This window comes from Pelodiscus sinensis, chromosome 1 (assembly GCF_049634645.1).
Source record: "Pelodiscus sinensis isolate JC-2024 chromosome 1, ASM4963464v1, whole genome shotgun sequence".
Lineage (NCBI taxonomy): Eukaryota > Metazoa > Chordata > Testudines > Trionychidae > Pelodiscus > Pelodiscus sinensis.
In genome coordinates, this window is record NC_134711.1 from 107,856,761 (window position 1) to 107,874,723 (window position 17,963).

Consider the following 17,963-nt stretch of genomic DNA (forward strand, 5'->3'; position numbering starts at 1 on the left):
TGCTGAGTATAATGGGGCCCTGATCTCAGCTGTGGCCTCTAGGTTCTAGAACAGATAATACATGCCCAGCAGAGCAGCTATGAGGAGTAAGGTCATTCGGGGCCAGATGGGGCACTTAAGATTTTTTTAAAAGTTTATATGATATCCCTTTCCCTTTCCCTTTCCGTATTCTGTACAAGTCCTAGACCTCTGCAGCCCTTGGTTGTGAGCCTTAACCATCTGTTGGGCCGTTCCATTAGTGCAATGGTTTGTTGTATGACACTGTACACAGGAGACTGTTGCATCACCTAAGCCACCCATACTGCCAGCCCTTCCTTGCAGTGTCTCCTTGAGCTGATTGTCTCTTGAATTTTCCCTTCTCCACAGGATCCTGCAGGCTGGCCTGGAAGTAGAACGGCTCTCCCTGAGGAACTTTTTTCACCGATTTCACTCCAAGCGTGGCATGTGGAACCGACGACAGCTGAGAACACTGTAATGTTTGGCCCCAAAGCTGCCTGGCAGAGCCAGCCATCCTTGCATCAGAGCATGCACTTCGCCTAGGCACGCAGCCGAGAGTACCCACGTTTCTCTCTAGAGCCATCAGAGGAGGTCAGACTCACACGTGCTTGTGCAAAGGAATGATCAGAAGCCTAGGAGTGGGAACTTACCTTTGGCACTCATGAGCCATTGGGTCCCAGACGCAGGATCAGTGACTCTCTCTGTATTTGAGGGAGCCTTGAACAAGCAAAGGACTGGTTACGCTGACACTGATGCACCTGGAGCCCCTGCTGATGGTACGATAGGTATGGTGGTGAGCAGGCTGGATTGTCTTGCATGGTGCAAATTGAAGAAAAGGAAAACATCCCAGTTACAACCAAAATGGATTATTTACAATAAAGTTGCTGCTTCTTTTGATACTTGAAAAAAACTCTGATACCCATGTCTTTGGACAGGGGACCAAAGGAACTTCTCTGAACTATGTAGTGTCCTCATCCTCATGTACCTGCCCAGACGAGACTGAGGAGCTGTTAGGCACTTTAGGGTGCCAGTGTCTTGCCCTATTTCCCACCCTTTCATTTCAATCACTGAGAAAATCTACAATCCTGTTCAACAAACCATGGACTATATCTAGAAACGCAAATAATTTTCCCTTAGGAGAGACCTCATTTGCCTACAGCCAGCTGGGGCTAGTGTTACGAGCCACACTATGGGTAGCTGTTCCCTGCCTGAGGCTCATGCTGGACAGGGGAGGCTATCTCACTAGGAACTGACAAGCCATATCAGCATCTGTAGGCCAGTCAGATAAGTGTGTGTCCCAGTAACAGCTGGGAACTCATAATAGTGGGAAATAGAATGTGTCTTTGTCGATCAGAAGAAGAATTTTTGTGCTCCTTAGACCTGGTCTATCACACACAGCATCTGGGGGTTAAATTAATAAGTTATGATTTCACAGGTTTTCTCCATTGTAGATGCTGTGTGAGTGAAGAGCAGTTTGTCTGCATAGTAGAAGAACAGGAGCAGCTGAAAATGCTGCACTTATGGAAGGACCGAATAAGTCTTGTGCTGGCACTGGCGAGGTGGACTTAAGACCTGGGGCTTGCACAGATGACAGGACTGTGGAAGTTTGGTGATTGTACTTGTGAAAGGGTTTTGCATTGGTGAAAGGAATATGAAAGGGACCTTCCTTGTTCAAACTCTTGCCCCAACCAAAGTCAGTGGTGAAACTCCTGTTGACTTCAGTGGGGTAAGATTTCCCCCTAATGCCTGGGTTTCAGTCCTTTCTCATAATTCAAGGAGTGCAGAGATCCCCAACTTGGCTGATATGGACTAAATCAGTGCTCTACCAACCAGCAACCTCCAGGGCAGGGGAGGACATGCTACACAGAGTGGAGCAATGGTGAAAAATGTCTTCATAACTAGGGAAGGAACTGTTCATGACTGAGAAATAACATGAAAGTGATTTTTGGAGGGGAAAGGAAGTGACAGATGAAAACTGGTTTTAGAAGTTTAATTATTTGGCAGCTGATTGTTTCTTACTGGAATAATTGATATGCATTGTCAGATGCATTTTCAGTGCCTGTCCTATCATGCCACTTTCTTCAGGGGCTTGTGCACATACATGCAGGGTTCAACAAATCTCTAGCATTTGCAGATTCTCTTTCCAAACTCTGGAAGCCTTGGAACTGTTAATCTCATAGCATGTCTGAACTGGCTCTGAAGAAATGAGTATGGAACGGGGACTGGCTAGCCTAGAAGCTAAGCAGCGGGATCCAATGAATTAGAACTAGTACTGAGCACTTGTGAAGGGGAGAGTATTGTTTTGCCAGTGGGGAAAGTGAAGCATGGATAGTCAGAAACAGCCTGCGGGTCTCACTGTCCTAGAGCTAGTCATAGAAACAGGGATGCAGTCCTTGCTCCATTAATAGCAATAGCACAACTCCCTTTGACTTCAGTGGGATTAGGATTTCACTTGGGATCTTGTGGTGCTCACTCAGCTACACTCCTTTCTTTGTGCCTTTCAATCACATTAGTAGTGATCAAAATTAGTAAGGACTCTCTGTTGGTCTGTATGAAATGGGTGGTCGGGTCTTCAGTCCTATTCCCAGAGGGCAATTACGCACAGCACAAAAGCCACCATCACCACTGGCACTAGCTGGCAGCCTCAGCAGAGTGTCCTCAGTAGGAATTCTCTGTGGAGACTGAACCCACCTGTCACCCTGTGAAGTAGTCAGTAGAGGTCCAGGTTGAGACTGCCCCAGGGCAGTGGGGAAAGTACCTGCTCCAGGGCTGTCAGGCCAGCATGAAATGCATATGAAAAAGTCAAGGGTTTAGCCCTAAGGCTGTTCCTCTGCACACGCACCCCAATCAAAACCAAGAACTGAGCGGAAGCTAAGGCTCAAAGATTCTGTCTCAGGACTGCTCTCTCTCTATGCACTGATGGGACAGAGGTGGGGCATGGGGTTCTCCATCAGAAAGGAGACAGGTCTTAGGAATGACAGTTCCCCAAAGATCATAAACGAGTTATGCAAGGAGGTGGCAGGACTCACCCCTGCAGTGCCACCTTGGGCATTAGCTCGGTCCAACAACGCACCTTCCTCTAGTGAGGGGTGAGGAACCTTTTTTGCATTGGGGGCCACTGACCCACAGAAAAATCAGTTGGGGCCGCACACAAGTGAGAAGCAAAAAAAAAAAAATCTAACCCTCATTGATGTGGCCCTTGACTGAGAAGGAGAAAGACACTCCCCACATTCCCTTTGCACACCAGGGAGCCTGAACTAGTAGATTTGATGTTCTCCAGCCCTGTGGGAGGATGGCAGTGGGGAGGGGCTGAAGCACCAATGTGGGCTCCCCAATACTGGGGAGAGGGAGCCCTGGGCCTCAGGGGTGGATCCATGCAAGCTGGGAGCTGCATCCAGTTCCCGGGCCTTAGGTTCCCCACCTCTGCTCTAGTTTGTCTCACCCACTGTCACTTTTGCTCTACCTCTGGGAACCACATTGCTCCACAGTTCACAGCATCTTCTTCAGGGCACAGCCCTCCGGCCATGCCCCACTTGGTTCCTTCCCCGCTTCCAGAGGACCAACAATCCTCAGTCAAATCACCTGCCTTGGTGGCAAACTGCAATCTTTGGTCTAGCCACTCTCCTCAGTGGCAGGCTGCAGTTTATACCCTAGACACTCCCCTCAGTGGCAAGTCAGGGAGAAGGCCGAGCCCATGCACTACTCCAGGGACCCTATTTTCCAGCAGCCATGTGCTGCCACTCCGCCAACTTTCACTGTTTCCTTAGGGCAGTTCCCCATAGCCCTAACACTTTCCTGACCCTTTATATCAGGGGTCTCAGGCTGGCAGTCCTAAGGCTGGAGCTTACTCTTACTCCCCTGTCTGCCCAGCACTGCTCTAGCTAAGGTAGCCTCTAAGGCATCCAGCTCTTCTCCCTTGCACTCCAGGGAGAGACTGACTTGCTTTTTGAGGAGCCCTTCTTATATGGCCCTCCCTGGCCTTGACTGGCTGCTCCAACAAATCATCTCCTGATTGGCTCTCTACAAGCTTTTTCCCATTGGTTGGGTTTTGTGCAGCCTTTCTAAGGGCTGCTTTAACCCTCCACCTACATGGGTGGGGCAACTGCTCCACCACAGGCTATGGGACGCTTGGCTTTACCAAAGTGGAGAAGTGGGCCTCTCCAAAAACTTAATCTCCTTTCCATTGGTATTATTTGATGGCATCAGATCCTTTCCACTGTCTTGTGAACTGTGGGACTGAAATTATTTTGCAATCCAAGAAAGGGGTTGGAATGGGTTTTACCATGAAATTATCTATTCTATGAAAATGATGTGACTTTTTTGTAATGATCTGTAATGTTTCCCTGATATGAATGTCTTGCCTTCTCTCATGGCTTATATATGTCCGAAATGTTATCCAGACACCAATGCTTTGTGTTTTAATTCTGTACTGTACCTCTGAATTCCACATCTTAAAGTGGCTTTGTGCCTTAAAGATGATTCCCAGGCCTCCCCTCTATTAGGAGGGGGGTAGCCTGGCACCCCAAGGGTTTTATAAAGACAGTTTTTTCCTACAAAAGCTCGTCTGTCTATGCGTTCCTCAAACGTCTGCCAGCAACACTCTTTGATGATTAAAGGTCAAATGTTCTTCTTTGTCTCACCCAGCGAAAGACAAGGTTAATACTTGGGATATAAATTACTCTGTACCCCAGTGGGCGTGCTACAGAGACCAAGACAAAGGGGGGGAACTTGGGGGTCAGAACATGATCTGTTTTCCCCCACTGAAGCAAGGGGGCTGCAGGGGAGGACATAGAGCAGTTTCCTATTTATCAGGGATGCATCACAGGTAGGCCTGCCAATGGAGGAGAGGAGGGGCAAAGGAGGCAGTTGTCCCAGGGCCCAGTGATTCATAGGGGCTCGGGGCTTCCAGCCCCTGCCACTGTTATTACAGCAGTAGCAGCAGCTAGAGCCCTGAGCCCTGAAAATGGCTGCCAGAGTGCCACGTTCGGTCTCTGGACGGCTCTCAAGCTACCTTCAGCTCCGCCCCTTCTGCCCGAGGTCCTGTTCCTTCTGGGAGCATGGAGCTGCCCTCGCTCCTCCTCCACTTTGCCCATGGGCCTACGAAGGCTGTCGGCTCCCCTGATCATAGGGATTGAAACAGAACAGTAAGACAGGCTAGATTTCTACCCCAAACAGTGAGGGTAGAACCTAAACTCAAATATGCAAATAATTGACAAGTCAAAAATACCCAGTTTTTGAGTGTGACAGCAAGAATCCAAAAATCAGGCTTCCCGAAAGAATCTGTTAATTCACAATGGTCTGAAGAGACACAATCTCAAAGTAGAAATTAAAAAATGTAAATCCGTTTTCCAGTTCAGTGGAATTCTCAACAGGATTAAAATTTTGTATTTAATAACACACCTGTTACTTATAACACCTTAAATGATAACACTGAAAAAGGTTTTAAACCCAGTGTACTCTTGAAGATGTATATGCTATTTTTTGCTCCTCACTATAGGTAGATATGTAGAGATAGCCTGTCTGTTCCACTTCATTTAGTCAGGTACATGTCCTATTTTTCCTATAGTACCATGTTATCTTAGAGCAGTGATCTCCAACCTTTTTAAGCACATGATCATTTTTTGAATTTAAGTGCAATCCAGGATCTACCTCAGACCAAAATACCCTTGCCCTGCCTCCTTTGTGCCCCTTCTCTGATGCCCTACCCCTACTCACTCTGTCCTCCCTCCCTCCCCTGTCCTCTCTCTCTTTCACCGGGCAGGGGCAAAGGGTTGGGACTCTGGCTCCGATCTTGGACTAAGGGATTTGGAGTGTGAGAGGGGCTCTGAGCTGAGCCTGGGGTAGGGAGTTGGGGTGCAGAAGGAGAATCAAGGTACAGACTGTAAGGGAGTTTAGGTCCAGGGCTAGGACAGGGGTTTGGAGTGTAAGGGGGGTTCATGACTGGGGCAGGAGTTCAAGATTCTGGCTCTAACTGGACACTGCTTACCTCAGATGGCTTCTGGGTGGTGATGCAGTGGGGCTACGGCAGACTCACCCCTGGCCCGGCCCTGCACCACTCCCTAAAGCAGCCAGCAAACACCCTCCATCGCAAGCGCTGTACCCTCCTCCCCCATCTGTTCTGTGGAGATAGAATACAGGGTGGGAGGGGGGCACCCTGACATCAGTGCCCCCTCTTCTCCCTTCCCTGTGCTGCCCTGCCCTGCCCAGCAAGCAGGAGGCTCCCAGGGTGGGGGCAGCTCCAAAGCAAAAGCAGGGCCAGCCCACAACATTTTGGCACCTGAGGCAGGGAGCTCAAGTGACGCCCTCATGCCCCCTTGCTTGGGCCAAAACTTTGAAAGGTCTCAATTCTCTGGGTGCTAGTGGCGCCTCCCTCCCACAGTCTGCACCTGAGGCATCCACCTCAGTTCTCCTCACGGTAAGGCCAGCTCTGGGCAAAGGGCAGGAGATGAGCAGCAGTGGTAGGAGGGGCAGCAAGCGCTGGCACTTGATAGCCTCTTGGTCAAACCAGTCAGGATCACCTGTCAGAGGCTCCAAGATCTACCAGTAGATCCCGATCTACTGGTTGGTGACCACTGCCTTAGAAAGTGTCTAACAGGGTACTTGTGGTGATAACTGAGCATAGTATTTATGTGCTATTGGGGTTTAAGTTGCAGAGAAATTCTTAATCGTTTTCAAAAATGCATCTCATTTAATTTTTGTAAACAATCTTGAAAACACTTTTATTCATATTACTCCCACTAAAACAATCCACCAATCTATATTTGAGACATAAACTCTTCAATAGTGTTACTTTTAAATATTGCCAGTTACAAAATATGTGGACATAGTATGATTACTTTTGCTCACAAAATAAATATAATTGAGCATAAAACTCATAAAACCCCGTAGAAAATTAGTTAATATTGAATATGAGAAGCAGACAATTAAAATCAGGAATAAGTGCTTTACCTATGCACAGGAGCAAGTTTGGAAAATGCCTTTTTGCAACTTTTTGTGAAGTTTGTTAGAAATCACTGCACAATTTGCATTACCTTTGAAAAATCAATGGAAATTTCATTCCCGCAAAACACACATGCTTTATATAATCAACCTGCATAAAATACTTTACACACAATTGTCGAAGATTAATTCAGGAGTTCTTTCTCTCCATTCAGCTGATAGGATTCTGCTGAGGTCAGTAAAAAATTGAAGGAAGGGACCCTAAAGCTGGTGCCACACACACAGCCTGCAAGAAAAACAAAAGATGCAAGATAAGACTCCATGAGGTGCTTCAGGCCAGTAAGTATTTCATAGAAGATTCAGAAGCTATTCATAGAAGATAACATGCACCTGTGATACTTCTTGCCATTCATTCCCCTCCACACACATTGTGCAAAAAGCTTGCCACAAAAGCATGCCACAATTGTTTGTAACATTTATTTTCTTTCTATTTGCCCTAAGTATTTTCCTTAATTCACAGTGGAGCCACAGCAAATGTGGCCACCAGTCCCTTGTTTTAGCAGATGTCCCCTGACCATTTTCAACATTGAAGTTTATGATAATTGCACTGTAAACTTGAGAGAAAATACATGTTATGCTAAGGGACATCATTTGGTGGTTCCCTAAAGTCCCTTACAATAAAGCACTGTTTCTTAGTTTTCATATAGTTGGCCTTATTTCCATCCAACAAAGATGGTCACCCTATCCCCATCTCTTCTAACACTGCATAATTCTAGTCCAGTGAGATGACTTCTGTGCTTGTAGGTTAACATGTGCGTAAGTTCTTGCAAGATTGTGGCTTACGAGGCCTTAAATTCTATTTCATGCTTTTCATGCTGAAGAATCCCAAAGTATTATATGAATAAGGCCTGATTGACTCCTGTGTAAGAAAAACCCAGAAAGCGGAGTTAAAAATGTTGCATGTGTATTAATTTGTAGGGGTTGCTCTCTATCGCACTTAAAAGAGGAAGATAATCGTTGCTGCAACAAATATGGCATTCAGTCCCTAAACCCCATAGATCTTGCAAGATCCAAATCCAGTGGCATTTTGTGAAAGCCTTGTGCCTCTGCATTGAATCCAGGATCTTGCCTCCATCTCCAGTCCAAATTCCTATGGGACTCTCTTGCTGGTCATCGCCCCAGCATCGTTGGTGGGACCCATTCAGGCAAGAATTATAAGCTATTATCATCTCCTCTCAGACTTGAGATCCCACCTCACTTTAAAACTGTGATACCTGGTTCAGATTTGATTTGCAAACCCAGCCATTTGTCTGGAGTACTAGTCACATGACTCTCATCCAGGAAAAAAGGTCAGAAATTAGATTCCTAAAATAGATACCACCACAGAGCAATGGTCATTCTGAAGAGCTCCCTTCCCTATTGATTCTATTTCCTCCCATAGCCCTTGCCAGCACTGATCCCTCTTCCGATCCTTTCCAATGCCCGAATATCTCTTTGCAGCCAGGTCCATTCCCATGTATGTGCCACATTCTCCTTTCCACTGTCTGGCTCCTCTCCCATGGCACCTATTCATTATCCAGCTTGGGATTTGCTATCTGCTGAAGACCAGCTGCTGCTATCAGGTGCCTGATGCATCCCATAAACATGGACTCATGACATTCTTGCTTTAGAAATGAGGCAAGGAAATTCCTTTTCCTGAGACATCCTGTCCCACAACCCAGGCTTCCCAGGGGACAACACTAGGCTGAAAGGGGCCATGTGTATGTGTGTAGGGCTATCCCCCATCTTCCCTTCCACAACAGCACTGATAATTTCTGTGACTCTTTGACTGCAGGATCAGTTGACCCTCCCAAAGGTGAGTGGTAGTGGGCCCTCGTCTCTTCATTACCTGATTCCCTTGCTCTCCAGGACTCAGTACGGCCTCCTGGTATTCCTGGTAGGGTAGAGACCAGTCTTCTGCACACCAAAGGCGGTGATGAAGATGTTGAGGATAACGGTGATGAAGATCAGAGCCGTGGCAGCATTATTGAGCATGTTCAGGCGCTGCTGCTTTGACACGTCATTCAGGTTCAGCCGAGCTGAGGGAAAGCACAAAATAAAGGGAGAATTGAAAACTGGCTCAAAACCTCATAAGGGGTAAGGAACCTAAGGCCTGGGGGCAACATGCAACCCCCAGTTTGCCTGGATCTGACCCCCAAGGCTGGGGCTCCCCCAGCATTGGGGAGCCCACACTGGTGCTTCAGCCCCCCTGCTATCCATGTGTGTGGCTGAAGCACACAAAATCTACTACCTTTGCCCCCCTCCCCTCCCGCCTCCCCCAGGCTCTAGTGTGTGAAGGGAGAGTGGGGAGTGTCTTTCTCCTTCTCAGTCAGGGGCCACGTCAATGATGGTTTGTTTTTTGTTTTGTTTTGGGGTTTTTTTGCTTCTCATTTGTGTGTGACCCCCAACTCATTTTTCTGTGGGTCAGCTGCCCCTGACCCAAAAAAAGTTCTCCACCCCTAAAGGAACCGTGTCTTGGTCTTACTGCTGACCACACATGAAGCAGTAGCAGGAATAAGCCTCAGGGATTAGAGCACTGTTGCTGGGAGAATTATTTTATTAAATCTACAGAGTTCGTGGGGGGAGGAGGAGGCAGAACAGTGCAAGTTAATCGAGAAAGGTCTAGTTTTCTGAAGCACACCCATAGGGCCCACGCACACCCCGATGAAGTCAATGGGCGCTGTTGGTGATGAGCGCCTCTGACAATCAAGCCCTCCATAAACAAGGGAATTACAGCTGTCTACAGTCCAGGTTCTTTCTTACTCCATTGCCATTCCTCGCAGTGCCAAACGGGCTGGGCTGGCACACACACACACATGCTGAGAATGACAGGCTTTTGTTTATCAGCTGAGGGGAGGCTCCAGGCAGGATGGGATTGGTGGAGACTATTGCCAATTCAGACTGCATCTCTGCTAGAAGCACTATGGCTACAGTGTAGACTTTTCCTAGGCTGTGTCTACACTGGCCACTTATTCCGGAAAATCAGCCGCTTTTCCAGAATAACTTGCCAGCTGTCTACACTGGCCCCTTGAATTTCCGGAAAAGCACTGACAATCTACTGTAAAATCATCAGTGCTTTTCCGGAAAAACTATGCTGCTCCCGTTCGGGCAAAAGTCCTTTTCCAGAAAACTGTTCCGGAAAAGGGCCAGCGTAGACAGCACAGATTTCTTTTCCGCAAAAAAGCCCCGATCGCGAAAATGACAATCGGGGCTTTTTTGTGGAAAAGCGTGTCTACATTGGCACGGACGCTTTTCTGGAAAAAGTGCTTTTCCGGAAAAGCATCCTGCCAATGTAGATGCGTTTTTTCCGGAAATACCTTTAACAGAAAACTGTTCCGTTTTAAGCATTTCCGGAAAATCATGCCAGTGTAGACGTAGCCCTACAGTGACAGAAGGGGTCTTCTGTTGCTGTGGTAATGCTGCAAATGTTTTACACCCCTGAGCCACGTATTTGGGTCAACCTAACTTTCCAGCATAGCACAGTGTGTAGGTGCAGAGAAAAACCTCTGCCAACAGCCTATTACATTTAGGGGCAGTGAGGAGGATAGGGCTCTTGGCATTAGGAAGAGGGCAATGGGAGATTTTTAGACAAAGAATAGAGGCACTGGTGTGCTTGTCAGTGAGGGCCAGGAAAGGTTTCTCCAAGTGGTGGGGGCACTGGATGAGGTGGCACAGGGAGGGGAAAGGTGCTTAGGGAGGGCTGGCTGCTCAAGCTCTTCTTCAAAGTGTGTGTGTGGAGAAAAGCGTCAGGGAAGGGATAAGGGGCTCTGGAGACGGGTGCGCTGACAGTGCAGACACCTTGTAGTGAGGCAGAGTGACCTTCCTCTGAGCCTGAGGGGGAGGAACTATCCCATGCCCCCTCGTCAGCAAAGCCCTTTCCCCTGTGCCAGAAGCAGAGGGGTAGGACCAGACAGGCCCTGCAGCTCAGTTGCTCTGCCTTGCTGCTGAACCCTGAACCAGTGACCAAGCTGTGCCCTGCCCTGCCGCTAGAGGAGACTGCCTGTGGTGGAGGGGAAGTGCTGGGACTGCTATCCACCATGTACTCTGAGGAGACTGAGAATCCTGGGCTATGGAGCCATGCTAAGGATGGGAGATAGGAAGTAGGCCCCGGCAACTGGACATTAGTCCGTTTGTGTTGCGGGGAGATGAGTCAGCGTGTTTCGATAACTTCCATGCTGACCAGGTGGTGGGACCCCCTGACCATGCTAGGGCCCTGGTCTGGGAGCCGGTGGAGTTGTGTGGGTCTGGCTACCCAAACCCCCTGCTGCCAAACCCACCGCAGGGAAGTTTAGGCTTAGCCTGACCGTAGGCTAGCAGGCCTGTGCCCTGTTTCTGGCTTGTCCCAACCAGTAGACTGTAAGCCCCTAACCCAGTGGGTCCCCAAATTTGGTGGGTCACACTCCCCCATGCCCCTGTTCACACACACTCCGAGCCAGGCCTGGGAGCAGGGCCTGCAGCTCCAGGGGGAGGGAAGGGGAGGGCATGGATAGAGCAGGGCTGCAGAAGGGACTAAGGCTGGGAGAAGGGGTGGGAGCGGAGCTGTAGCAGGCCACAGTGAGGACTGGTAGCCAGACACACAGCCAGGGCAGAGGATGGAGATCGTCAGGCACAGGGACGGGAGTTGGGCCACAGCTGGGAGTGGGGCAGGAGTAGGTGGCACTCCTTCATGGGGGCTGGCTTGGGCCTGCTATGACCCCCACCCAAACATTCCTGTGCACCCATGAGGCAGTGAGCTCCCCACAGTTTGGGGACCTCTGCCCTAGACCGTGACAGCTGTCTGCAAAGCTAAAGACTGAGCTCCAGATGAGAGGGTGTTAATTGCTGTGTACCCAAGCAGGGAGGCTTTGGGCTAAAAACTGCTCTTTGGTCTGTTCCGCCCAGAGGGCCAGAGCTACAGACAGTGTAAAATGTCTCTTGGGCTAAAGCGTCCCTGTTACTCTGTCCTGACCAGAGGGCTAAAGCCCTAGCCAGCTAATTGACTGCTTACAGCTAATTGACTGCTTGATGTTGCGAGGCAGGGTGGCTTCTCTCTGAGGCCTGGGGAAGACAACCACTGAACCACTACACATCACAACTAATGTTCCCTCTATTTTTTTCTGTCCAGGTGAAGAATAAATTTTGTTATATGCATTGAGGCAAGTGTGGAAACTTGTGCTGGTGGCTGTGGGCGCTCTGCCAATCAGCTGAACAGCATTTGAATCTCTCTGGGGCAGCCTCCCAAGCACTCAGCTTACAGGGAACACTGACCACAACAGCAAGGGGCCTTTACACACTTGTCTAGGACCAACTATGAGTGAGAATTCTGAAACACTGGGGACCCAAGGTAGCTGTTGTACATACTACACAAGGACAGGTTTGGGATCGATTAAATGAGGATTGGCTAGAACTGCAGGCTGACTCATTCTGTTAGGCCACAAGCCAGGGACAGTATGGATGAGGGCAAAGTGTGAGGATGTCGTGCAGTGCAACATGAAGTGGAGAGATGGCAGAAACAATTCCCCATCCCTAGTATAGTGATGGGAAAGCTGAGGAGTAAAGAAGCAGTAAAGCTGAGGGCTAAGATGGAGGAGGAAGAAATGCACTTGCTGGTAGATTTACTAATTTGAGGGAGACATGGGTGTTTGCTCCAGCCACCCCATTCCTCCTACTATGACCCTGACTGCTGCTGACAGTGGGGGCAAACAGCAGCTCAGAAGATACCTTACCGAGGATTATAAGAAAAATTCCAATCACCACCTGGAAAAAGAGTGAGATGCTGATGAGCGATATCAGGGTGGCATAATACTGGAATGAAACCCCCTGCTCCAGCACTGCTTTGAGTTGTGTGACATTGGCCATGAACAGCGCCACATCCAACATGCTTTCGGCCACGCTCTTCTTTGTTGCATAGTGGTTGATATTGATTGTATTGTCCCTCCTTGGTCCAGGATTCCCTGTCTGGGGAGAAGAGAGAGTGACATCAGTAAGATTCCTAAGCAGACTGGCCAGTGGATCCCACCTTGAGTATTAGCCCCGTCAAGGGGTTCAATCTAGAAAGCTTTCAGAAGGGACATACCACGAACCTGAAAGGCAGCAAATTGAAAACTATTAAAGGAATCCTCCCCTCCCCCCATTAGCCTATGTATCTCATTGCCACCAAATAATAGTGGAGACTATAAGAATAGCAAGATTAGAAAAAGAATTGGACATGTGTGTGATTAATAAGAATTGCCAGTCTTAATCATAGAGATTAACTAATCCCAGGAGTTTTGAAAGAGATATTTAACCCTGATTCTTCAAGGCAAAAATGCAACCTAAAATGAATGGGTGATTAGGGAGCAATATTCCCTGTGGATACGGTAATCCAGGTGTGACTACAGTAGGATTCTTACATCTTCCTCTGAGGCATGTGCTGCTGGCTGCTGGCAGAGACAGGATACCAGACTCTATAGGTCTAGAATGGGTCTCATCCAGTCTGGCAATTCCTAGGTTCCTCTCCTTGAAACAATTGCACTCTGATCATCCATACCATCAGCTGTTCTAAAACATGGACACACAAGGTCTGTAGATGTATGTCAGCCTTTGCAGGGAGCAGCAAAAGCACTGGACAATGGGTACTCTGGTCAATATACCACTAGCCAAACTCAGTCAGAGGAGTTAGAACTTGCATTCTGTGAGCTATGACTTTGTAGTGGACATGAAGGCGACTGTAGGATGAGGCATTTTAGGGCTTTCTGGGCCACATCTGGCCTGCAGATTGCACCATTGGCTACCCCTGACTTAACAAAGAGTACAGAAGAGAAGAGAGCCACCTACTGCTTCACCCCATCAGCTCCTTCCTCTCCCTTGCCTTTGTCAGCCATCTTGACTGAATTCTGAGTTCTGCAGCCTGTGTAGACTCACTGCCCTGACCCAAATGGACACAGGTACAGGAGAGTGCAAGAAAAAGAAGTGTGGGGAAGGAAATAATGATTTTTAATTGAATATTCATTAGGAGCATAGTGACATGGTAGCAAATCTCAAGTGAAGGAAAGAACTGAAATCCTGAAGGATCTCTATTTATCAGCAGGACAACAGAACAAAGTAAAGAAAAAACATAACTAATTTAAATCAGTAGCATATGGGGCTGCAGTTCTGGAAAACACAGACTGTTTCTCGCCCATATCCACCAGAGCCTTAAGACAGCTGGAAAACCAGCCACCTCATGATTTTCTGACTATGTGGCCTTTACTGAACTCCCTATGTGAACACCTTAATTAAACCTTTCCTAATGGGCTCTTTCATTAGCTGGCCCTTTAAATCTATGGAAGAAAGTTGGCCACAGCCTGAAGAGCATAATTTTAGCTTTTTGCTGTAGGCTGTTGGGTGGGCTGCATGAATGTCCTTCCTTCATCTTAGTGGGCCAAAAGATTGTTGTAACGAAGACATTCTCCTAGGATAGGGTCGTTTTTGCTAACTACACTTGAACAGTGTTCCCTCTAAACTGCCTGGCAGCACAGCTTCACTGGTGATTAATCAGCCCTGCCCAGACAGAGGCTCAGGGCTCTGTGTGGGGAGCTGACTGACTGACTGACTGACCGGGCATGATTAATCCCCTGTGAAGCTGTGCTGCCCCACAGTTTAGGAGCAATACTGCACCTGAGTACCTAGAATTTACAGGCTGTGCCGACGGAACCATAACACAGAAACAGATTCTACCTGCATCTGGTTGACCTGGAATCATGTGGGACCCAGCACACTGGTGGCCATACAATCAGGGTACTGGCCCAGGGTAAAGCTAACATGTTTTGTTCCATTTATATGGTTTTTATCTATATTTTTCTCCCATTCTGGAGGAGGCTGCACATCCTCCCAGTGGGATGACACTAGGCATTGATAGCTTCTCTTGTGTAATGATGAGTTACGGATATGAGAACAATGAAGCTCAGCAAACGAGACTGCTTCTATCAAACCAGTGACTGGCACAAGTAGGCCGAGCCATCTGCTTTTAGTCACTTACCCAGAGACAAATAAAGCACATTGGTTGGTCTTTTCAAATGAAAACATTTCCTTTTTTACTCTGGTGTGGAACACCCTTTAGCTTGAATGAGAAATCATAGAAATGTAGGGCTGGAAGGGACCTCAAAACATCATCTACTCCTGTCTAAGTTTTGCTTAGGCATGACCAAGTAAATGGAGAAGACCATCCCTGAAAGGCACTTGTCTAATTTGTTTTTAAAAATCTCAAATGACAGGAATTCCACAACCTCCCTTGGATTCCAGTGCCTCACTATCCTTACAAATTAAGCCAGTTACTTCTTGTCCTACCATCAATGGATAAGGAGAACAGTCAATCACTGCTCTTTATTACAGCTCTTAACATATCTGAAGACTGTTATTAGGTTCCCCCTTCTTCTTCTTTTCCCAAGGCTAAACATGCTCAGTTTTTGTAACCTTTTCTTGTAAGTCAGGTTTTCTAAACCTATCACTTTGGTTGCTTTCCTCTAGACTTTCTCCAATTTGCCCACATCTTTCTCCAAGTGTGGCATCCAGAACTAGACATAGTTCTCCAGCTGAGCCCTACCAGTGCTGAAAAGAGCAGGAAAATTACTTCCCTGGTCTCACATGCAACACTCTTGCTAATACATCCAAGAATTATTTTAACTTTTTTTTTGCAATGGCATCACATTATTGCCTCATAGTCAATTTGTAATTCACCATAACTCCCAGACCCCTTTTAGCAACAAGAAGACACACCCTATTTTGAAGCTGTGCATTTGATTTTTCCTTCCTAAATGTCACATGCTGCACTTGTCTGTATTGAATCACATCTTGTTGATTCTAGACCAGGTCTTCAATTTGTACAGGTCACTTAAATGCTAATTCTGTCCTCCAAAGTGCTTGCAACCCCTCCCGACTTGGTGTTGTTCACAGATTTTATGAGCATATGCTCCACTCCATTATCCAAGTAATTAATGTAAATAATGCATGGTACCGAACCCAGGACAGACCCCCGTAGAACCTCATTAGGCAATGTCTCATCTGACAGTGAATCATTGATAAATATTCTTTGAATATGGTCTTTCAGCCAATTTTCCACCCACCTTATATTAATTCCATCTATATCACATTTTCTTCATTTGCTTATGAGAATGTCATGTGGGACTGTGCCAAAAGCCTTATTAAAATAAAAAAATGTTATGCCTACCATTCCCCTATTCACTAGGCCGGTAACCATGTCAAAGAAGAAAAATTGGTTGGTTTGACACAATAGAATTTTGACACATCCATGTTAGCTATTATTTATAATCCTTATATCTTTTAGGTGCTTCCAAATGGATTGACGGGTCTACAGTTCTCTGGGTCCTCTTTCATCCCCCTTTTTAAATGGATGAGACTAGCATGGTGCATTATGGAAAGGTAATGAGCTATATGTGTTTGGAATGGGTATAAAATACACACAAGCAACTTTTTTTCTGTCTCGTTAGGACCAAAAACAAGACTATGTCTCTCATAGGTGCCCACACGCAGGGTACGTCTACACTGCAGAGTTTTTACGCAAAAATGTCTGGTTTTGCTCAAAAATTTGCAGAGCGTCCACACTACAAGGCTGTGTCTACATTGGCAAGATTTTGCGCAAAAGCAGTCGCTTTTGTGCAAAATCTTGCCACCTGTCTACACTGGCCGCGAGTATTTGCGCAAGAACACTGACATTCTAATGTACGAAATCAGTGCTTCTTGCACAAATACTCTGATGCTCCCGCTCAGGGATAAGCCCTCTTGAGCAAGTATTCTTGCGCAAGAGGCCAGTGTAGACATGCAACGTTAATTTATTGCGCAAGAAAGCCCGATGGCTAAAATGGCCATCAGAGCTTTCTTGCTTAAGAGAGCGTCTACACTGGCACGGATGCTTTTGCACAAAAGCACATGCCAATGTAGACGCTCTCTTGCGCAAATACTTTTAACGGAAATCTGTTAAAAGTATTTGCGCAAAATCATGCCAGTGTAGACGCAGTCCGAGGCTACGTCTACACTGCAGGCTTCTTGCGCAAGAACTTTTTGCGGAATAGCTCTTCTGCAGAAAGTTCTTGCACAAGAGCGTGTCTACACTGCCATGTGCTTTTGCTCAAGAAATGTGTTTTTGCACAAGAGAGCATCCACACTGCCATGGATGCTCTTGCGCAAGAAAGCTCTGATGGCCATTCACAGAATGGCCATCAGAGCACCTGTGCTTTTTCCAAAAGGGGTTTCTTGTGCAAGAAACCCCTGTTGACTGTCCACACATGCCATTTTGCGCAAGAGCTCTTGTGCAAAAAAGCTTATTCCTCGTAGAAACAGGAATAACTCTTGCACAAAAAGCCCTGTCTTCTGATGATCTACTGTACTTTTTCTTGTGCAAAAACACACTTGACTCACTGCCAAAGGTATAGATTGTCCAATCGGTGCTTCCTCTTCTAGCTCTGTGGATTTGTTTATGGACGTTCTTTTAGCCCTTGCTTAGCTCATCACTGCAGTGTAAGCAAAATGTTCAGGCTTGCATGCCAAAAGTTAGGCTCCGACCAATAGCTATATTTAGGCAACTAAATAAATAACTTGAGTTTTCAGAAATGCATTGACTGAGTTGCAGGAACTCAGTGCATTCAGGTTTTGGCCTTTATAGAGGATTCTGGCCATTACAACAGTAATACCAATCTTTCCTATAAACATTTGGCTAGCTCTGTTATATTTGCTTGCAGGATAAAGATAAAGACCACCCTGGAGTGACTTCAGGGTTGTCTCTTTACTCTGGGTTTCCTGACAATGTGAGGCTTATCAAAGCCAGCAGCCCCTTGAGATAAAGCAAAGCCAAGTACATGCAAAAGGGTTCACTGCCATATTTTATATGTTGACTTGAAAGAACTGAGCCCTTGTTCCTTTTTGAAATTATTCACCCTCCTGTAGCGTGGGAAGCTCCATCTTTCTCCCACTATATTGCAAGGAAGAGAATTCACTATCATTAAACCAGACACAAGGCACTGTCCTGAAGCAGG

General features: G+C 47.0%; 2 protein-coding genes across 4 annotated transcripts in view; one reads left to right on the top strand and one right to left on the bottom strand.

Moving 5' to 3' along the window:
- The window catches only part of B4GALNT3 (beta-1,4-N-acetyl-galactosaminyltransferase 3), a 107,524-nt gene extending 102,969 nt beyond the window's left edge, over nucleotides 1-4,555 (top strand). For all 3 annotated transcript variants that reach the window (XM_075940924.1, XM_075940941.1, XM_075940934.1), the window contains one exon: nucleotides 367-4,555. In XM_075940924.1, the coding sequence (XP_075797039.1) occupies nucleotides 367-475 (109 nt within the window). In that variant the 3' untranslated portion in view covers nucleotides 476-4,555. The remainder of the gene's footprint in view (nucleotides 1-366) is intronic.
- Nucleotides 4,556-5,495: 940 nt separating this feature from the next.
- Nucleotides 5,496-17,963, bottom strand: part of NINJ2 (ninjurin 2) — a 73,290-nt gene continuing 60,822 nt past the window's right edge. Inside the window, exons 2-4 of the mRNA XM_006135440.4 lie at nucleotides 12,681-12,912; nucleotides 8,825-9,014; nucleotides 5,496-7,222 (exon numbers count right to left, since the gene is read on the bottom strand). Coding sequence (XP_006135502.1) covers nucleotides 8,848-9,014; nucleotides 12,681-12,912 — 399 coding nt within the window. The 3' untranslated portion in view covers nucleotides 5,496-7,222; nucleotides 8,825-8,847. The remainder of the gene's footprint in view (nucleotides 7,223-8,824; nucleotides 9,015-12,680; nucleotides 12,913-17,963) is intronic.